Genomic DNA, 23,126 nt, shown 5'->3' with positions numbered 1-23,126 from the left:
TTAAATCCACCCTGTTGCTGCGTGCATGCCTTTCTCAAAGTGATGGATATGGAGTTGCCAATTTGCATATATAGTAATTTCCTGCTGTTGTATTGTGAATTTCAATACTAAAAATGTAATTTTAAAAATGCTAAATGAGCCTGATTTTAACTTGTGGGGATGTAAAACCTTGGAATCGAGCAACCCACCCAATATTTGGACATTAAAATTTTTAAAACATTAAATCAGGTCATCACTGAGGCTCTCGCAAAAGAGTTGTTGCTTAATCTTAACTGCATATCAGGGGCAGGCCCACATTGTCAGATGCCTGTAGCAAATCAAGTGAGGTAGCAACTGTTCACGTTAAGCGGGACTTCTGGTGGTGGCATGTGAGGGGAGGCCGTTCACTAGGTAGCTCCGACCAGGATCCGTATTTTAAGGCCTTTTTGCCCAAAGTTTCGGGAGATTTTCGCAGGAAAGCATTCTGGATCGGAATACAGGGTTCCCGCACCAAACACGAACCAAAAATAAAAGGAAACAAGAAATCCACAGAAGGTAATTCTTCAGCGGACTTCATGCAGAGAAAATGGCGGCGGCAGTGTTGTCGATGATGACTGCCCTGATTACAGCAGTCATGCTCTCCAGTGTGCTCGCAAAAGGGCTTAACGAACACTTCAGTAAGCACGAGAAGTTGGTGTCGGATAGTCTACGAAAATTGATTGAGGAAGCACTGGGCCCCGTCCAGGTGAAACTTGATAAGGCTGCCGAAGCAGTAAAGAAACATGGCGAGGTGCTAGAGGGTGTAGTGAGGGTATTAATGAGCCAGCTTGCATCGTTGGAAGACGGGATGAGAGTGGTGGCTGATGAGAATAAAAGATTGAAGGTTAAGGTCGATGGTCTCAAAAATCAGTCAAGGAGGCGGAACCTCCAAATCATGGGGAATGGAGGGCTCGAATCCCACAAAATATCTTATCGTGGATGTTTGGGAAGATAATGGGCAAGGACTATCGCAGGTGCCCTCCGGAGCTGGACAGGGCTCATCGGACACTTCGTGAGAAGTCTTGGCTGAACGAGTCATCTCGAGCGATCATTATCCGATTGCAAAGTTTTCAGGAGAAGGAGTGAGTCCTGAAATGGGCTAGAAAAACTGACTCGACGTGCGAAGGAAAGCGCGTGCCGATTTACCAGGGCATGGGGGCTGAGCTCGTGAGGAACTGGGCAGCCTTTAATAAGGTTAAGGCCATTCTGTAAAAGAAAGGAGTCCGGTTCAGGGTGGTAAAGCTGGCAGGGTTATGGGTCACATATGATTCCAAAAACTAGTACTTTTTTTTTAAATTTAGAGTACCCAATTATTTTTTCCAATTAAGGGGCAATTTAGCATGGCCAATCCACCTACTCTGCACATTTTTGGGTTGTGGGGGCGAAACCCACGCAGACACGGGGAGAATGTGCAAACTCCACACGGACAGTGACCCAGAGCCGGGATCGAACCTGGGACCTCAGCGCCGTGAGGCGGTTGTGCTAACCACTAGGCCACCGTGCTGCCCCAAAAACTAGTACTTTTGAGGAACCGGGGGAAGTGGACACTTATATTAAAAAGCATGGAGTTGGGTCTAATTGAATGTATAAAATCCTTGATGTATGTGGGCCAGGAAGGGTATTGGGATATCTTGTACATGGTTTTTGATATTTGCTGATAAAATTTGTTTTCCTGTTCATGGTGTTGATGGGGGATTTTTATGATAGGGACTGTACTAATGAGGCTTGTTTTATCCCCCGAGGCGGGCATTGTCTTTTTCTTTGTCTGGAGGGTGGGGGAAGAGAGAGACTGTCCCGCTGGCAATAAACAAGGCTAGCGAACGGGAATGAGATGGGGGGAGGAACTGCAGCCGTTGAACCAGTTTGGTCAGGTTTGGCGGGTTTAGCATCTGAGTTGGGGGGGGGGTTGGATCTTGAGTTTTGTTTTCAGTTTGTGTATTTGTGTGGCGTATTAGGAGGGGGAGGGGTTAGTTTGCTGATTGTGATAGTAGGACTTTCTTTGTTTTATTCTGGAGGTGGTTTTAGTGGCCATCTTGGGATAGCCTCTGGCCTGTACTTTGAATATTTACCTTGTCGCCCCTGATGGTGGAAATGACTAATTCCGGGATGAGGAGGGGTGGTGACCTCCAGTTCGGTGGTCACCTGGAACGTAAGTGGGTTGGGTGGCCCAGTGAAGATGTCGCTCACCTAAGCAATCTTAAGTACTGATGTGGGGTTTTTGCAGGAGACTGGCTTGGGGATAAGAGATCCGACCAGACTGCGGAGGGGGTGGATGGGCACTTATTTCACTCTGGCTTTGATGGAATGGCACGAAGTGCTGCAATTTTGGTTAATAAGTGGGTCCCCTTATCAGCCATCAGGATCATGGCAGATCCTAATGTTAGGTACGTTTTGGTCAGTGTGTCTCTGGCAGGTTCTTTGGTAGTACTGGTAAATCAGAGTTGCCAACTCGTACGGATTTTCTGTATCGTGGTAGATCTCGTGAGGCCTTGCAAGCCGGGTAGATCCCAGGATCAGGGTCTCTCGGCTCCTATCAGTCATACTGCACCATGGCACAGCGTGGCCATTTGATTGCACCCTCTGTTTCTCTGTCCGTGGATGTCTGAGCTGCTGAGTACTTCCAGCATTCTCTGGTTTCAATTGTTCAGCATGCACAATATATTGCTTTTGAACAATTAAAGTAGCACGTTTAAAGAAAAGAAAAACCTTAAATTTATGTAATATGTTGCACGCCTTGGGACATCCCAAAGCACTTTACTGTGTTATGGGAGAGGTGCTTTCAGAACCCCAAAATGTTTCATGGAGTCCAACCAACTCAAAAGCAACAATTGTTGCTTTTGAAGCACATGGCTTGTTCCCCAGGTGTAGTATTACAATAATGGACACGTGGTTTTTAAAACAAAACAATGTTTATTCCATGAACTCAACTTATCCTTTTAAAATAAACATTGGATCTCTTAACACCCCTTACTTCAAAGATAACCCCGAAAATAATACACAACCCAATCCTGCAAACTGTTCTTTTAAACATCCAAAAGACTTCATCCCTTCAAAAATAGGAGCACAACAGGTTACATTTAATATATTTATAGTCTTTGGATTTGCAGAAATCACCAGACCAGCTCTTTTCCTTCCTGCAGCTCTCTCAAACTGAAACTAAAAACTTCAAAATGGCTGAGCTAAAGCCCAGCTCCACCCACACTCTGACATCACTGCATTTCTTAAAGGTACATTGCTTAAACAACCATTTCTTAAAGGCACTCTCACATGACAACTGCCAAGAAAGTACTTTGAACTGTAGTCACGGTTAGACTGTAGGAAACATAGCGAGCATTTTGAGCACAAGATTCCACAAACCAAAATGAAATAATTGATTCTATCGTCTGTTTTAGGTGTTGGTTGAGGGATAAATGTTGGCCAGGAAGAACTCCTCCGTTCTTCTTCAAATAGTACAGTGAGACCGTTTGCATCCACCCGAGGACAGATGAGACCACTGTTTAACATCTCATCTAAAAGACAGTCCTGCACTCCCTCAGTATTATACTGAAGTGTCAACTTCAATTATGTGCTCAAGTTAATCAAGTGGTGTTTGAACCCACAACCTTCTGACTCAGTGGCAAGTTTGCCAAAGCTGACCAATTAACAAGCAGACTTTACAGTCTTGAAGGATCACCATTCCACAGTAGCAGTATGATACATTTTGCTTTGCATCTATCTTGTCCTCATAAGAGCACGTCATCCAGATTATTATTGAATTGCCATAAACAGTCGATCAGCAAAATTTAAAAAGTTCAAGAAGTACATTGTTACGTGATTGGACATTATCAGAAATCAGATCTTGAAATAGAGCCTATAGATAAAGTACTAACAGGTTGGGATTTGAATCTTAGAGCTACTGTTTAGTCCTGGGGAAAAACACTTTTAATGTTCTAACTTTGTCATTTTTGTCAGTATTGCTCCTGCATTCAGTAACTGTTATTTTAATTTTCCCCATAAATCAGTTGATTTGGGCACTGCTATTAATTGCATCTCATTTTATTTTTGTTTAGTGGGGAAACTAAAACAACCTTTTCTTAAAATCGAAGATTCCAGTCGGTAAGTCTGCTGATATCTTTTCCACACAAGGATTGCTCTATGTTGTTTAATACTTGTTTATGACTAGGTCTAAAATATTGGACATTTGAACATCTTTCAAAATCAGTCCAGTGAACAATAAGTATTTGTTAAAACCTGATAAATATTCAGCATTAAGAATGAAAATTTTCAGCACATTTTCTGTTCATCATACTTGCCTTTGCTTTTTGTTACAATTGTTAATGTGATTTCTACCAAACAATTTATTGTATACTTTTAAAATTTACAAAATTTAAAAGCGAATCTTGATTAAATGCATTAAATTCATGCAGTGTTTACAGAACTATTTGTAAATGTTGGCAAATTGTGTGTATGCAGACACTTTAGACCCCTCTACCAGCAATATGTGAGCTACCCAGAACTGAACTACAAATCTCATAAAGGATTTAGTGCATTTGATCCTCCGAAGAAATCGAGGAATGGTCATCAGGAGCAAGAAAACAGCAAACATGGGTAAACATTTATAAATAGATAACTGTTTTGTGGTAACTTTTTTTTTTTGAATTCCAGACAATCCAGCAATTAAGTTTAACTGAAGTGACTCGTTATCCCTTTACAATTATTCATTCACAAACTCTGTTACGACTGCTTTATTTGGTTAAATTTGGTGAGTTATTGAATAGGGCTCTGAAATACCTAATTATTTGTGGGATATGTAACCATATGTAACTGACAGCTAAAAATCACCTCATTATGTCCAGAACACCATGTTGCAATAGTTATTTTGTTTTTTTGCTTTGAAAAATACTTTTTACAGTCCTGTGTTTTTTGACTTGTGCAAAGCCATTGTTTTCATTTGTAATCTAAATGAGTTATCACTTTAACTGTTCTCATTGCACAGGGATTGTAGGATGACCAACAGTGAGGGAGATGTAGAATCCATCACAAAACCAATAGCAACACATAGAGAAAACAAACGACAGAGATTCTGTGAATGTTGCCGTGAGACATACTATGATCTTGTTGGGGTAAATATATAATTTTTTTGAATAATGCTTCAAATAGGATCTACCAATGCCTTGGTGGACTGATTTCTGTCCATTTTATCATTTTAATTGTTTTCTTCTTGACTGGAATTGTGATAATAGTTTATTTGCAGAATTGTCACTGTGCAAGATTTCCAATTCCCTGAGCTCAAATGGCTAATGTTTTTTTCTTGAATTTTTTAAATCTTCAAATGGATCCTTGGAATTGGACTTTCATGCTGGCCCTGTTTTCAGCTCCCACTTCTTCAAAACTAAAGTGAAGTACCTTCCAATTAAGTTTCTTTTTCTGCATGCCTCCTGTTCATTACATTACATGACCTCTTCAAGATTGCCCCACGCCACTGCACTGCATGCAACTTCCTGTTTGTTCCCTGCGCAGCACATTCCTAATTGCTGCGTGGCTGCATACCCAAACAGCTTAGAGGGAATGTTGAAAAAGACTGCCATGGGACTCCAATGTCCTTTTCATAATTTAATGTCCTTCTCTCTGCACCATCTTCACACACTTGGGGTTCCAGATGGTCTACAAAACCCTCCTATGTGAACTAAACTCCATTACCTCTACCATCTTTACTTCTACCGATATTTTGTCAGCATCCTCTTCCTTCGACAACACAGGTACAAAGAACTTATTACCTATTCCAGCCATGCCCCGCATCTCTAAGAATATGTATCACACACTGCCCTGAATAGGCCCCTCCCCACTTCTCATACCAACTTATTGTTTGCACGTCAATCAAAAGTTTGGGTTCCCTTCTACGTTAATTAACATTCTATTCTCATATTTTTTTTTGCTGTCGTATTCTCCTCTTCGTTTCTTCTCTCAATTTATTACATTTGACCTGGTTCCCACTTGTAGGATTCATCTGACATGCATCATGGTAGGCAGGTGGTAAGTGCTAGGCTGCCTAAATCTCGATGGGAAACTTGAACAAGCTCCCACAATGATTTGCAGTATGTTATGAGGAGTTATCTGAAGTCAGGAGAAGTAAATTTCAAACCACTTGTGAAGGTTTTAAACATTAAATTTTAACAATCATTAAAACAAACACGCACAATCAGACTCAAAAACAGCTTCTTCCCACTGTTACCAATCTCCTAAATGACCCTCTTATGGACTGACCTCATTAACACTACACCCCTGTATGCTTCACCCGATGCTGGTGTTATCTAGTTACATTGTGTACCTTGTGTTGCCCTATTATGTATTTTATTTTATTTCCTTTTCATGTAATTAATGATCTGTGGAGCTACTCGCAGAAAAATACTTTTCACTGTACCTCGGTGTAGATTGAGTCAATGGATGGGAGGCAGGTTTGTGTGATGGATTGGGCTGTGTTCACGACTCTCTGAAGTATCTTGCGGTCTTGGGCCAAGCAGTTGCCATATCAGGCTGTGATGCAGCCAGATAGGATGCTTTCTATGGTGCATCTGTAAAAGTTGGTAAGAGTTAATGTGGACATGCCGAATTTCCTTAGTTTCCTGAGGAAGTATAGGCGCTGTTGTGCTTCCTTGGTGGTAGCGTCGCCGTGGGTGGACCAGGACAGATTTTTGGAGATGTGTACTCCTAGGAATTTGAAAATGCTAACCATCTCCACCTCAGCTCCGTTGATGCTGACAAGGGTGTGTACAGAACTTTGCTTCCTGAAGTCAATGACCAGCTCTTTAGTTTTGCTGGCATTGAGGAAGAGATTTTTGTCGCTGCACCAGTCCACTCGGTTCTCTATCTCCCTCCTGTATTCTGACTCGTCGTTATTCGAGATCTGGCCCATTATGGTTGTGTCGACAGCAAACTTGTAGATGGAGTTGGAACCAAATTTTGCCACGCAGTTGTGTGTGCGCAGGGAGTATAGTAGGGGGCTAAGTACACAGCCTTGCTGGGCCCCGGTATTGAGGACTATTGTGGAGGAGGTGTTGTTGTTGTTTATTCTTACTGATTGTGGTTTTGGGTTAGAAAGTCAAGGATACAGTTGCAGAGTGGGGTGCCAATTCTTAGGTTTTGGAGCTTTGATCTTCCACTCTATTGTTTCTACGGTCCTTTGGAGGTTCCTTTTATCAGAATGTTTGCTGATCTTTCATGTTGCTCTATCAAGTAAATTTATTACTTTGTCTAACCCCTTACAATCTCTCAATTATATATTAACTTTAAATCATTTCCTTTATCTGCCTAGTGTAAACTCCAATTAATTTTGCCCCCTGGCACTCCATCGTAGCTCTGTTCATTTCCATTTCAATCGCTTGTCTTCAAACCTACCTCTTATTTATTTTTAGTGTATTCAGTTTAACCCATATTCACATACTCAAGCTGTTTCACAGCATATGAGAATGATATTGTAAAAATATTTTTTTTTTATAAATTTAGATTACCCAATTATTTTTTCCAATTAAGGGGCAATTTAGCGTGGCCAATCCACCTACTCTGCACATTTTTGGGTTGTGGGGGCGAAACCCACGCAGACACGGGGAGAATGTGCAAACTCCACACGGACAGTGACCCAGAGCCGGGATCGAACCTGGGACCTCAGCGCCGTGAGGCAGTTGTGCTAACCACTAGGCCACCGTGCTGCCCTATTGTAAAAATATTGAGAAATCTTATTTTTCTCCCATGCGGCGGGTTTTTGTTTCATCATATTCTCTCATCAAGGAGAACTGTTTCTTCTTCCCTTGTGCCCGTGTACCTGTATCTGAAACATTACTTCCTTAATCATAGAATCATAGAATTTGCAGTGCAAAAGGAGGCCATCCGGCCGATCGTGTCTGCACCAGTCCTTGGAAAGAGCACCCTACTTAGGCCCACATCTCCACCTGTCCCTGTAACCCAGTACCCCCTTTCCCTTTTGGAAGGGGCAATTTATCATGGCCAATCCACCTTACCTGCACATCTTTGGACAGTGGGAGGAAACCGGAGCACCTGGAGGAAACCCGCGCGGACACGGGGAGGAAGTGCAAACTTCACACAGACAGTCACCCAAAGCTGGAATTGAACCCAGATCCATGGCGCTGTGAGGCAGCAGTGCTAACCACCGTGACACCATTAAAGATCTCCGTTACCGTTTTTCTTGTCAATCGTTGGCTTCATTTTACCCTGACTAGCTCTGCTCTTATCCTATTGAAGTTCGAACTCTTCAATTTAGAATTTCTACTTTGGACTGTTTTCTGTTTTCCATTACTAATATGACATTTATGTTCCAATGATCCCTCTTATCCGAGTGTTCCTCCAAAGACACTTGGTCCACCTCATTCCCTAGCAGCAGATCAGGCAATACCTCCTTCCTACTTGGACCGAGAACATACAGGTCAAAGATCTTTTAAACACATTTCAGAAATTCCTTACCCTTTATTCTTTTTTTTAATTTTGTTTTTTTATAAATTTAAGAGTGCCCAATTTTTCCAATTAAGGGGCAATTTAGTGTGGCCAATCTGTAGAAGTCAATATTTTTCCCGCTTCTGGACTGTGGTAGAAAGATTCAACAACGCTCATTAAGAAAACTTAACAGGACTTTATTTTCAAACAGACTGCAGTTTATGGCTGAAACTTGAGGTCGGAGAGTAGTCAGCAAAACTGCTGATTCCTTCTCAAGTTCGTGCTTTCACAGATAATCAGCTCAATATTTATACATTATCATTATCAAGATTGCGTGACAACAGTTTAGTCAGGAATTCGATCAGAAATAGAAACGGAAGCAATGTCATAAAACAGACCTTTTTTGTCGCATCACTCATACCATTATCTTGTCCTTGGAGGGAACATTGAAAGGTCGGAGGAGATTTATTTCTTCCTGAACTTATTTTGTTTTATTCCTAAGGCCCTGGGTTATGACGAGTTAGTTTTATCAGGAGTTGCCGAGATCCGGTATTTTGGAATGGCTTGACCTTCTCTGATCTTATTCAGACCAAGTTATGCAGAGTTGGCCTTATCAGTCTTACAGTCTGAAATGGTTAGGGCAGCTTTTCTTACATTGTATCAAACATTTTGACTGGTCTTCCCATTGACCAGTTTTCCCATCATGCCATTACTTAATTTGGACCATATCACAAATCCACCTACCCTGCACATCTTTTGGGTTTTGGAGATGAAACCCACGCAAACAAGGAGAGAATGTGCAAATTCCACACGGACCGTGACCCAGAGCCTGGATCGAATCTGGGACCTCTGCACCGTGAGGCTGTAGTCCTACCCACTGCACCACAGTGCTGCTTTTTACCCATTATTCTAACTTTAATTAAGGTCCCCCAATGTTACCACTATATGGTTCTTGCACATATCTGTGATTTTCCCTGCAGATTTGCTCTTTTATCTCTCATTATGTGAAGGTCTATAATGTGATCCTCCTCCCCTTGTTCTTCCCAACTCCAACCAAATTGGTTCTGCCATTGCCCCCTCCAGGATGTCCCCTCTTTCCAACACACCAATATCCACCTTAATCACATTGCTACCCCGTCTTCCTTTTTGTCTTTCCCTATCTTTTCCAGATTGAAATGTTTACTTTCCCAGCTCTTGAGTTAAACATGCCCTAGTTTAGAAAAAGAGAAATACTCCCCAAGCAATCACTTAATTTTCGTCTGATGTCACACTTTGAGTTTTTTTTCCCCTCTTATTTCAAAGTCTTGCTCTGTCCCTCGCTGACTCCCTGCCAGCTCCTTGAACTATACGTCTCTGGCAACGTGCTCTCTGTCTCTGCCCTTCACCACCTCCTTCGCTGTAAAAATTCTTGAAAAAGTTACACCTTGTTGAATGATGTGCAACTTGGTTTATAATTACTGCTAAATGACCTCGCTGGCTGTAAAAGAGTAATTTTCTATTTTTTGAATGTCAGATTTCACCATGTAAAAAGCCATAATTTAAATGTATTTATTTTTTGATACTTTAGCTTCAAACTAAATCCTATGCATTTATTTCATGATCTGTAAAAAAAAAAAAAATGAAAGTGAAGGAATTGTGGTTTTAACTGTCTACCTGCAGTCTAAGAATACTCCAGTCCAATTGGCTGTTTGCCCTGCTTGAATACATCACTTACTGGAGGTGTGGCGATTCCAATGACTTGGTGCCAGATTCAACCAGCATCGGGAAAGGAAGAAAGTCCTCACCACAAAAATGACTGGTCTATGTGGACATTTGTCCTCTTGAAGTCAGTGACGAGCTCCATTGCTTCACTGCTGACTGCAAAATGAGGTCCAGGGATTTTAATATAGTAATTCTCTAGATGCATAAAAATCAGGGCATTGTTTGGGTAATGACTTCCAATATTAATTAGATATCATGTCAACAGAGATTGCTGTGGCAACTGTTTAAAATCTAAAGTAAAATAATTGAGACGGTAAGACATTGATTAATTTTTATATTGCAGCATCTTACCTCTAAGCAGCATCAAGAGTTTGCCAGTGATCCCTCTCAATTCAGAGTCATTGATGATATTGTGGCACAATTAGAAAATGAATTTGTAGAGTACCAGAGCAGTGGAAGCACCCAACGGTAAACATCTTCATATATTTAAATATGTATATATTATTGACTCAAAGATTTTTGTTAATGTACTTATTTTGCGAATATTTTTGAAGAATGTTTATATTGCTGTTCAACAGAGAATTCTGCTGTAAATCCCCAGCCCCCTACTCAATACAAAGGTATGGAGTTTCTGTCAAGTCAGTAAAACACAACTCCTACTTTTAAACTTGAATGTTACAGTGAAATACATTGCACACTTCATCTTTGAAGAGTAATTACTATTTTCTCTGTCATGACTAAAGATCCCTCAGTAAAATAGTTTTGGCCAAACTAGATCCAGGCCTTCCGTGCCATAATAGGAACAGATTAATTTACTGTTAGATGTGAATCCAAAGCAAGACACTATCATTAATTAGGGAGACCCACTTGAAGGGCACAAGGATTTGGGAAGTAGAAAAAAAACTTGTGCTAGCAATGCCAGCATTTGTTGCCCATTCTTGATTGCCTTTGAGAAGCTGAAGGGGAGCTCCCTTTTTTTATAAAATTGAGTGGCTTCCTAGGCCCTTTCTGGGGGCATTCAGAGTTAACAATATTGCTGTGAATTTCATATAGGCCAGACGAGGTATGAATCGGATATTTCATTTCCTAAATAACATTTGTGAACCAGATGGATACTTTGCGATGTTATGATCTCCGTAGAGACCAATAACTTTTTTTAAAGTTTGAATTCCCATAATTGTTGAAACGGTGACAACAAAATTTCAAGTTTAAGATTTTTTAAAAACTGTAATAAAAAGCTAGAAGAGAACTAAATGCTGGCAACTTATACAATACACCACAAAAAGATTCCTTTGATCATGCTTTTACGCAACTGAAAATCTGCCTCCACGGTTTTACTTTAGTCTTTCCCTTATGCCCTCTTATTCTCCTGGAACCAATCCAACTGATTTGAAAGTATTATAAACTGTGAAACGGACAGTGTGGAACTTCAAAAGGACATAGACAAGTTTGTCAAGTGAGCAGATGAAATTAAATGTGGAGAAGTGTCAAGTGATGCATTTTGGTAGGAAGAACATGGAAAGACAATATAAAGTGGGTGAAATTTTAAAGGGGTGCAGGAGCAGAGATCTGGGTGTATATATGCAAAGATCAGTGAAGGTGGCAGGACAGGTGGAGAGAGCAGTTAATAAAGCGTATAGTTTGCTGGGCTTTATTAATAGGGGCATCGAGTACAAGAGCAAGGATATTATGCTGAACTTGTACAAGATGCTAGTTAGAACTATACACAATTTCCCAGCTGTGTTCTGAGTGCCACACTATAGAGTCAGAAGAGGTTTACAAGAATGGTTCCAGAGATGAGAAACTTCAGTTAGGATAGATTGGCGAGGCTGGGACTGTTCTGCTCTTCTGCTTGGAGAGAACGCGGCTAACAGGAAATTTGATGGAAATGTTTAAAATCATGAGGGTGCTGGGCTGTGCACAGTAGAAAGGGAGAAACTCCTCCCACTCATAAAAAGATCAACAATGAGATGGCACAGATTTAAAGTGATTTGCAAAATAACCCCAAATGTGATGTGAGGGGAAACTTTTTCACACAATGGTTGGCACGGATGAGAAATGCACAGCCTGGAAGTGTGGGGGAGGCAGATTCAGTCAAAGCATTCAAGGGGGCATTAGATGATTACTTGAATAGATACACTGTGCAGGGTTGCAGGGGAATGACACTAAATCATGAGGCTCATTTGGATGCTTTCACGGCCAGGGTTATTCTGGAGATTCCTCCCTCAAGCCAAATCTAGGTGACAGTTCCAGTCTTAGGTAAATTCTCATGAACTCTTGTCTCTTCAATCCAAACAAGAACTCCCACCTACTTTCTTGCATGGTGGACCATAGAGACTTGCTCATCAACCTCTTGGCACTGGATTCTGTCAGACAGAGACTGAGGTTCAGTGATAACTTGAGAAAAAGACCCTGTAAACCAATCATATGATGGCTTCCTGTTGACTCTCTCCCTCTCAAAGTCCATTTCCATGGCAACGTGACTCACACAGGCCTTGTATCCAGGTAGATAATGCTAATGATCTATTCTGTAAACTCCCAACTTCATTCTATTCTGTAAACTATCAACTTCATTCTATCTTGAAACTAAATAGAAGTATATCTGTTTATAAAACCTGACATTTCTAACATCTTCCTGGGATTTTGGAGTTGGAGTCTCTCCACCATCAGTACAACTGTTTCTGTCATTCTTTATAGGCCTGGTATCTTCTTCCCGGTAAATCAACCTGGATTCTTTCTCTTCCTTCCCACCCTCTTTTTAACATCCAAGCCCACTAGGCTTGCTGTCAGAATTCAGAACGGGTTACATGACCCCCTTCATTCCTCCAAATTAAAGTCACAGTCTCACAATATAACAATCTTATAAAACCTTGCATTTGTAACAATGACAATCCAGTATTTTCTAGGTCACCATTATTGATACTAGCTTTTCAACAGTTCTGGTCAACTTCCTTAAGGAGGGATATGCTTGCATTGGAAACGGTTTAGAGAAGGTTCACTGGGCTGATTCCTGGGATGAAGGGGTTAACTTATGAGGAAAGGTTGAATAGGTTTAGCCGAGAGGATGTTTCCTCTCATGAGGGAATTTAGAACTAGGGACAGAGCTTAAAAATAAGGGTTCTCCCACTTTAAACAGGGATGAGGAGGAATTGCTTCTCTGAGGATCGTTAATCTTTGGAATTCTCTTCCACATAGGGCGGTGAAGGCTGGGTCATTGAATATATTCACAGGTCAGATTTTTGATTGACAAAGGGAGTTGGGGACTATGTGGGACAGGCAGAAAAGTGATGGTGAAGGCCATAATCCAATTAGCCATCATATTCAGGTGAAGGAAGGAGCAGTGCTCCGAAAGCTAGTGATTCAAATCAAACCTGTTGGACTTTAACCTGGTGTTGTAAGACTTCTTACTGTGCTCACCCCAGTCCAACGCCGGCATCTCCACATCATCATATTGTCGTATGAGGAACGTTTGAGGACTCTGGGTCTGTACTCATTAGAGTTTAGAAGGATGAGAGGGGATCTTATTGAAACGCACAAGATAGTGCGAGGCCTGCATAGAGTGGACATGGAGAGGATGTTTCCATTTGTAGGAAAAACTAGAACCAGAGGACACCATCTCCGATTAAAGGGACGATCCTTTAAAACAGAGATGAGGAGGAATTTTTTCAGCCAGAGGGTGGTGAATCTGTGGAACTCTTTGCCGCAGAAGGCTGTGTAGGCCAATTCACTAAGTGTCTTTAAGACCGAGATAGATAGGTTCTTGATTAATAAGGGGATCAGGGGTTATGGGGAGAAGGCAGGAGAATGGGGATGAGAAACATATCAGGATGATTGAATGGCGGAGCAGACTCGATTGGCCAAGTAGCCTAATTCTACTCCTATGTCTTATGGTCTTATATTGAATGGCAGAGTAGGCTCAAGGTTCCACTCTCCTGCCAGCCTCTTTCTTGTTATCTGCTCACTATTTACATGGCAGTTGAAGATTTTTCAGTTCCCTACTATGTTTTTTTTTGAAAAATATTTTTATTCTCCTTTTTCACATTTTCTCATAAATTTACACCCAATAATCAGTAACGAATGTAATGTCAATCCCCATATCAATATCAACGATCCCATCCTCCCACCAAACCCCAAATATTAGCCTGCATGTTAACATAAACAAACGACAAAAAGGAATCGGGTACCACCCATCGTCACCATTAACATGTGATCCAATTCGCGAAAGTGCATAATGAATAACGCCTATGAATTGTAGAACTCGTCCCCTCAGTTCAAATTTGACCTTTTCGAGCGTCAAGAATTCCAGCAGATTCCCCCCCCCCCCCCCCCCCCCCCCCCCACCCTCTCCTCTCCCAGACCAGGGCACAGGGTGGAGAGGTTGATCTCCACCCTGACAGGATTTGCCTGTTAAAGGTATTTGGCCAGGTTCTCACTTGTAGAATTCATCTGAGATTCATCATTCACCCTCTTTTTTTTTTTTTGCATCATATTCTCTCTTTCCCTCATCGTCCAAGGAACCCTGACTTTGGTTCACTTAACCTTTCATCCTTGTTGGAATGTACATAGTCTGTACCTGAAACATCACTTTCTTAAAGAAAATGAGATTGAAGAAATATCAGAACTGGGTGGATAAATATGATTGGAACTACTTACTTGCGTGGAGGATGAAAGTCAACACTGATTGGGCTGATTGGCCTGGTTCAGTGTTGTAACTTCTATGTTTCCTATGTGTGCATCAGTGTGTAATTCTAAAAACAAAAAAGGATTTTATAGCAAGGTCCTTTCTTTCCCATCTACTTGTAAATCGAGACTATCTCTGAAAGAATAGAAAATATTCTATTTTGTGTTTATATATTTTTTTTCCTTTCAACACCATGGCACTTTTTGAAATTGATTGATGACCAACAGATTTTAGTAATCAAATTTCAACGCCCAGCAGTTGAACTCATCAATTTTACTTTAAAATTATTCAGAACAATGGCAAGATTTCAGGTATATTGAATTTTATGTCTGTTTAACCTGTGTGTTCAAATAGATTTCTGCTTTTAATGTAGATTGATGAAGTCTGTTTCAAGTTCTGCAAGCTCACTTTCCAAAATATACATGGAATCATTGCAGGCTGTTAATGACCTTGTTCTTGAAGGAGAAAAACTTTCACTTGAGTCTGTAACTGCAAGCCAGCTGGTCCATTTACCTGTAGAAGATCTGGAAAGAATTGATGAGAATGGTCAGAATTCAAAAGTGCATGATGTGAAATCTGACAAAGCAAAGGATGAGCTAATCCAAGAAAGACTGGAACTTAACGGACACGGATCCTGCTCTCTTCACCAGGATCATGAACTGGCATCTTTGAGCTCCTTGAATCAAATAGCTGTGTATTCCAAACAGTTAGTGGTGAAATCTCCAAATTGTAGTTCATTGGATTTCCACACAGGAATACCAGCAGAGCGAGCAACCAGCTACATACCTAATGAACAAATGGATGCTAGAGATACTTCTGTGCAAAGAGTTTCATGTGGTTTTAACAGGAAAATTTCAGAAAGTTGCCATCGAGATGAAAAGCAGCATATGGAATCTGAAGAAAGTCCATGTTGTGTAGAGGCCAATTCAGATGCCTGGAAGATGGATTGTGATATAGTTACCACAGATACCAACTGTAGTTTCAAAAAACGCAAACGCTCTGACAATACCAGTTCCCAAATCAAGAGGAGTCCAAGATGCAAATTGGATGATTTGACTGTCGGAGGTGATTGTTTCTCTTTCAGCAAAAGTAACAATTGCTACTTCAATGAACATATTTTCCAACCACATGCTGACCTGCTTTATTTATCTGATCTGGATAAAATCTTTACTTCTCATACTTTTGTTGAACAAACTATGTTTCCTTCTACATGTTCTATGAACATCTCCATGAGGGACCACTTTGATTTGTCTACCAAGTTTAACTTAAATGGGCCTTTGAATAGTAAAGAGAGCCTGGTAGACCATCAAAGCTGTAATGCCAAAAATGAATGTGAAAACTTGGAGAAGCCACAAAGAGACATTTGGACTTGTGAAGAAAAAACAAGCAGCCTCCTAAATACTCTGTCTATAGCTAGTCAGGAACTAAAAGAAGAAATGTGGCGTATTCATCGCAGGAACACTCTTCTGCATGACAAAGAGCAAAAGACAGTCCCTTTAAGCAGTGCAGCAGGTCAAGCTGGAAAAGTGTTGCTGTCAGCTCCTCCGAATGCAGAAAGTGTAGCACCTCAAAGCAACCAAGCTGGCCTTAATGATGAAACTCTGTTTAAGGATAAAGCTGAAATTCAAACCGATGAGGAAATTGAACACACAAATGTGGCAAGAAATACTATAATGCATCTGTTTCCTTCCTTTGAAACCAAGGCTCACAAATCTCCAGGATCTGACAGTCTCCAATGTAAAAAAGCTACTTTTCAAGTGGATGAAAGTCGATGTAAAAATTCTGTCAACCAAACTAACCTCTGTCATTCTTCTTTTAAAAATAGCATATTTCTCACAGATATATCTTCATCAGAATCTGAATGGGATATTCAGGTGTCTTCAAGACTTAGCAATATTCAAGCCAGTACCAAAGAACAATCTATTGACTTGGAACTCTTGAGAAAGACTTATGTTAATGTGAAAGATTCCAAATATGAGACTCGGTTACATTCTGTGCTAAAGGACAAAGGTGAATCAGACAGGATCAAAAAAGAAGGGATAACAAGCTGTCAAACTAAAACAAGTACACCATGCTATTTAACACTTGTGCCCTATCTTGACAGTTGCACTAATTAATAATATTATGCCAAAGTTACTTGAAAGATTCTATTAACTCTTTCATTGTACTTTATAAATTGTAAATGATTTTACTTTTGAGCGCTGGTGGGTTCAGAAACTGCATTATAAACGCTGCAATGTTGCAAGTTCCAGATTAATATGAGTTTTGATTCGATTTCTGCTCTAATTTCACTCCGAGTTAATAAATAGAGAACAGTAGATTAAGTAGTGTATGTTGGTCTACAATTAGTTATGGCATGGCCTACTTTACCAAGAGGGAGTGCTTTTACCCCACCTTTGTGCAATCTCTATTTTCCCCACTACCATGGTTTTCATTCTACTATACAATAAGAACAAAATAAAATCTAAACATTCTTAAGAAACTAGCATACAAGATTTTATATTAGCAGTGCAATGGTGTATCCAGTTCATTGCAGTTTTCCATAGAGTGGATGGATGCTTTGTGCCACAACTCGGTATAGAATCAGTGGAAAAGCTGAGTTCTCCTCTACACCCACAAAGGAAAGGTTACCTTTAGTTATTGTCCACATCCTAACAGAACTTTCAAGTAGCATTGGTATAGGTCCAGGAGTAGGTTGCGTGGACTTCTTGTCTCTGTTAACATTCATATGTGCTCAGCATTATCTCCAAAATTGCTTGCTCTTCTGAGTAGCATTTGCCCGATGGAGAATGTGTTAAATAAATTAATTAGTGAGGTGATGTTGGCAGCCTTTTGAAGCAACAATATGACATATTCTGCACAGCAAATACACTCACCCAGTTATATTCTATGATTGAAATTGATTTATTGTGACTGCTAGCTGTCTTGTACCTTTTTCCTTTTTGAGTTAGTTCTACAAATGTTGCAGAAAATCATTAGCATTTATTCATTATAGGCATTCTGTTTCCTGCAACATTTTCAGTTTTCTATATCGAGGAAGAGATTGTTGGCAGTCTGCCCAATGTGGTAAATTTGCATTTGGTAATTCCGTTTACTAAACACAGACAACCGTGCATGTAGATGTCAGGGAAGATTAGAAGAAACCCCCCACTTAATTTATAAGCAAGAAAGAGGCACAAGTCATTCAGTTATTTCCTTGCTATACTGAAACAAAAATCGGTATCCGTTTGAGAGATGCTGGATGGATATTTTATTTATTGTACTCCACTCACCCAAATACCATTTAGCCAACTTTGATGTCCGTGAATAGCTTCATGGACAAATGCATGTTGAATTCTTTGTCTCGCTAGTAGTTCTCTTGGCTCAGACCCTACTTAATCGATATGTCTAGTAGGAAAGGATAGGAATTTGTGCTATTTCCATTTGTGTAAAGGAGATCCGATGTGGTGAGGAGATGGAAGAAGTGAACTAGTTCTATCGAGACTGATTTGTAAAATTTATTTTGTTAGAAGTGTTTACTCTTTCTATTTCTCACCCCAAAAAACATGTATGCACCCTTATCATAGAGTTTACATCTGATATGTTATGAGCTCTGAGCACTCACATTCAAATTGAAATCTAGTTTAGTCGAAGTCTATTAGGTTGGCGTGTTTCAGCAATTAATTTGAAACCTCAACCGTTCCCTTTGATGTGTGCTAATTCTAAAGGAGCATTAGCAGTAAATCTGTTATAGCTTTTATCACCCAAAATTCTGTCAATTAAATATTTTTGTTCAAAGTAGCACTTGCTGCTTTTCTGGTGTTGGCATTTTAAATGTGAACATGGTGAACAGATTGTGGTTGCGATTCCTGATTTTAATTATCAGGCGATGCATGATAGAGAGATAGATACAAAATATGCTGGATTAGATTGACTAACTGTACATTGGGTTCGCTAGTTTTTTAAACATAATTTGAATGCATTATCCTCATCTTTAAATTATTAAAAAATGTAGTTGGTATTACTTAAAAATGATTCAAACTTGACATTTGCGTTAGTACCAGCTTCAACATCTCCATGGTTTTCTGGTTTGGAAAACTCAAACTTTTAAAGTAATTTAGTGAATAAGTTCTGTACTTGATGCCACTCTTTTGACAAAGAACAGGATTGCTTCCTTAATTTTAATCCTCCTTTACATGGAGTGAAGAGTGGAACTCTTGAAATCTGTACAAATGTATAGTTTTTTAATCATGAAATGTACACTGGTTAATAATTTTGTGAAAAATCATTGAAATAAATGTTGAAATACAAGTTTGTTCATAAGTGATTTTTTAAAATGAGGTCGGCGCAACATCGAGGGCCGAAGGGCCCGTACTGCGCTGTAATGTTCTATGTTCTACTATTGATTCCTTCTATGTGGAACAGTACACGTTCACAACAACCCATATTTGTATAGTGCTTTTAATGTAATAAAAAAAATCTCAGGAGCATTAAACAAAATCTGTCACCAAGCCACATTGGATTTTGGAGCAGATGGCCAACAGCTTGGTCAGAGAGGTAGTTTTAAGAAGAATCTTAAAGGAAGAAAGAGGTAAAAAGATTTAAGAAGTTAATTCCAAAGTTTACAGCTTTGGCAACTAAGATCAGCTATCCTTGTTGGAGCAATCAAAATCAGAGGGGCTAGAGCCAAAATTAGTGCAGCATGTTTATCTCATATTGTGGAGCTGAAGGAGATTGCATATAAAAAGGGGATGAGGCCTTGCAGGGAATTGAAAGCAAGGATGAACATTTAAAAATCAAACTTTGGTTGAGTAGCAGGTGATGAGTGAATGGGAGTGGAGTGCAGGTTAGGATGTGTGGTGATATGCATCACTGTAAATACACGTAGGCTAGATAGACACTAGAGGGAGCACCAGAGACATCATAGATTATCATAGAATTTACAGTGCAGAAGGAGGTCATTCAGCCCATCGAGTCTGCACCGGCTCTTGGAAAGAGCACCCTACCCACGGTCAACATATCCACCCTATCCCCATAACCCAGTAACCCCACCCAACACTAAGGGCAATTTATCATGGCCAATCAACCTAACCTGCACATCTTTGGACTGTGAGAGGAAACCCACGCACACACGGGGAGGATATGCAGACTCCACACAGACAGTGACCCAAGCCGCAATCGAACCTGGGACCCTAGAGCTGTGAAGCAATTGCACTATCCACAATGCTACCGTGCTGCCCAACATGACACACAGACATTCAACCAATAGGTCAGCAAGAAAGGGCACGACCAATGGGCATTCACCATACACACAGCGGTGACACCATCACAGGAGGGCATTACACCAACCCATATAAAAAGGACACAGCACACATGATCTTCCTCTTTCCAGTAGAGACACTCAGTGTGTACACATGGTTGATTTGAAACACATCATACCCACCACCTGGATTGTAGCAGACTGGTTCGTCAGTCTGAGTAGCTATAGCAGGATTAACGGGAGAGTCGAATCCAAGTAGGAGAATTGTTAACAGTTCAATAAATGTGTTTAAGCTATCTCCAAGTCTGAACCTTCCTTTGTCAGAGTGCACATCAAAGAAGCAGCTTACGCTACAATGAACTGAAGCAGGGACATAATCGGGTCATGTTACAGAGCTGGAAATAGGCACTCTGAAGGCATGAATATATGATTAGATGCTCATTTCAATATGACACCCAAGATAAAGTGAATAGTCCAGTTCAGCCTCTGGTAGATGCTAGGGAGAGAGATAAGATTGGTGGCTAGGGAAAGGAGTTTGTCATGAAGACGACATTGTTTCAATCAACCAAATACTTTGTTGGAGGATACTTATACGGAGACAGTGGAAGCATTGAAAGATAGTGCTGAGTGGTGAACCTACTTTAAAAAATAATTTCATGCAACATTTAATCCTAGTACAATTTTACATGTTGCTTTCTTCTATCTGAATTGATTTAACCAAAATAATTGTATTAGTTTCTTCAATTAGTTTTTTAAATATTCAACTTGCCCAACTAAGAGTGTTTCATTCTGCTTGTTTCCCATTCAATCTTGCTGTTGGGAAAGGTACTTCAATCCATATTGCTTTTGAATGCAGTCAGGTAGTCAGCTAAGAATGGGATTGGAGCCAGGAATTAAATTGTTCATTATGATAGAAAGCTCTTTTTTGAGAAATTATTGCTTTTTGTAAGTACTGCTTTATTTTCTGGTCTTGATGGGTTTCATATACAGAATCTATGGACACGATTCAGTGACTGTGTTACGCCCAGTGCAGATCCGGCCGCAACAGGTAAATCGCACAAGAGCCCCAAATTGGACTCCAGCCCAATCCCGGGTCACCTGACATGCTCCACTCGGTGTGATCTACATATTTAAATGAGCCATTGGGCTCATTTAAATATCAAGACACTGGATTCATCCGGTATCTGTGTGTCAACGGCCACGCCTGCGAGACCGCTGTTTCGTACTGGTCTACATAAATATGGACCAGCGGAACGGCACCTTGAAGAGGGAGGGGTGTTATGCATCCCATTAGAGACCCCCGGGTGGTGGAGACAGGGCAGGGTAGTACACTGGCACCCCCCCATGGCATCTAGGCATTGCCACGTGCCAGATTGGCACTGTCCGGGTTTGGGCCTTCCCCATTGGCGGTGGGGTGAGGGGAGTTCACAGGGGCCTCAACAAAGTTGTGGGGAGGTCAGTAAAGCTGAGGGGGAGCCTGAAAGGAGGGGGGAAGGGAGGAGATCAGTTCTACTGTTCAAATGGCGCCCCGATCTGTGAGGGGCCATTTTTGTTAGCAAGATCAGCTTAGGAATCTCTTGAGTGTGGCCTTGGAGAAATTTCCATAAAAAAAAACAAAGTGCTGTTGAAATGCGAGGTGATTCTCTATGCTGCAGCTACTGAGAAACATCCCGCCAAACGCACCCAAAAGCGGACTTTTGTCCGTTGAATTGTCTGTTGGCGGGATTTTCATCCAGGGAATCCGGGAGATGGAGATAAGCCGATGCCTAGTTGTGTAAATCAATATAATTCCCCCCCCACTCCTCCTTCTCCACAACCCCCCCCCCCCCACCTTTACCTTCTCAATGCTGAGAGTTTGAAGAGTTAAGAACATTTTAAATCTCTCAAAACTAATGTGTACATCTTGACATTTGACAAGTACTGCTTAAATTCCTAATCTCATCCAGGAAGCTAAGCAAGGAGATAGAAGCTATCCATTGGCAGCTGCTGTTAGATAGTTAATGAAGGAACCTAGCTTGATCCCTGGGCTCAGTCCATGCCTTTCGTTTCAAAAAACTCTCAACTTAGCGCGATGCAACTCCAACAAAGTGCTGAGAGTTAATTTGAGGGACTTCGATGAGGAAGGGAGGGAGGTACTCCATTGTCTTTTTTTATTTGCTTTTTCTAACATTTTCACCCTGAAGAAATTTGTTTTTGCTCTGCTACAGAGGAAGAATTTGGTGAGTGGGTACTGTGTATTCCGTTCCTAAGATTTAAAATAGTGCAGGAATTTGCGGTAAGATAAATGAAATATCAAAAGAAAATTAATAATTGAAAAAATATTAAGAAATTAAAATACATAAGGATGGCAGGACAGGTCATGTTTCATGGCTACATATCGGAGCTGCTCGGTACCAATTGATAAAGTGGAAGGGGTGAAAAGGAATGTAATGGTAATAGAGGACAGTATAGTGAGGAAGACTGACACTGTCCTCTATCAAAGAGCAAGAGTCCAGATGGCTATGTTGCCTGCCTGGTGCCAGGGTTCGGGGCATTTGCTCAGAGCTAGAGAGGAACTTTACAGTCTGAGGGGGAAGGATCCACCTGTCGTATCCATGTAGGTACGAACAATAAAGGCAGGATAAGAAAGCAGGTTCTGCAGAGTCAATATGAGGAGTTAGACCTCAAATTAAGAAGCAGAACCTCAAAATAATAACTGTGAGTTGCAATAAATGAAATAAGATTAGAGAAATAATGCATGGCTCAGGGACTGGGAGAAATGGGTTTCTGTTTGTGCTGCACTGGCTCCAGTACTGGGAAACTGGGGACTGTACCATTGGGGCAGTCTATCCCTGATCTGTGCTGTGGCTGGTTTCTCCAGTGAGCCACATAACTAGGGAAGCAGAGATGGTTTTAAACTAAACAGTAGCACAAGGGATCAAATTTAAGAAGATGTAAACCAGAGTAGAAACAAGATGAGAAAGGTACTGATATGGGAAATGATAAACAGGCTAAAGGCATATGGTATACTTGCCTTTCTTAGCAGAGGCATAGAGTTTGGGAACAGGGAGGTTACACTGGAAC

The 23,126-nt window shown here is 40.7% G+C and overlaps 1 protein-coding gene across 2 annotated transcripts in view; it reads left to right on the top strand.

Annotated features, from left to right (window-relative positions):
* Positions 1-19,114, top strand: part of LOC119954148 — a 47,184-nt gene extending 28,070 nt beyond the window's left edge. For both annotated transcript variants that reach the window (XM_038779099.1, XM_038779100.1), the window contains exons 8-12: positions 4,068-4,113; positions 4,471-4,605; positions 4,994-5,120; positions 10,487-10,611; positions 15,198-19,114. In XM_038779099.1, coding sequence (XP_038635027.1) covers positions 4,068-4,113; positions 4,471-4,605; positions 4,994-5,120; positions 10,487-10,611; positions 15,198-16,941 — 2,177 coding nt within the window. In that variant the 3' untranslated portion in view covers positions 16,942-19,114. The remainder of the gene's footprint in view (positions 1-4,067; positions 4,114-4,470; positions 4,606-4,993; positions 5,121-10,486; positions 10,612-15,197) is intronic.
* Positions 19,115-23,126: the final 4,012 nt, after the last annotated feature.

Source organism: Scyliorhinus canicula, chromosome 19 (assembly GCF_902713615.1).
Source record: "Scyliorhinus canicula chromosome 19, sScyCan1.1, whole genome shotgun sequence".
In the NCBI taxonomy this organism is placed as follows: Eukaryota; Metazoa; Chordata; class Chondrichthyes; order Carcharhiniformes; family Scyliorhinidae; genus Scyliorhinus; species Scyliorhinus canicula.
This window is presented reverse-complemented; position numbering and strand designations above follow the sequence as displayed.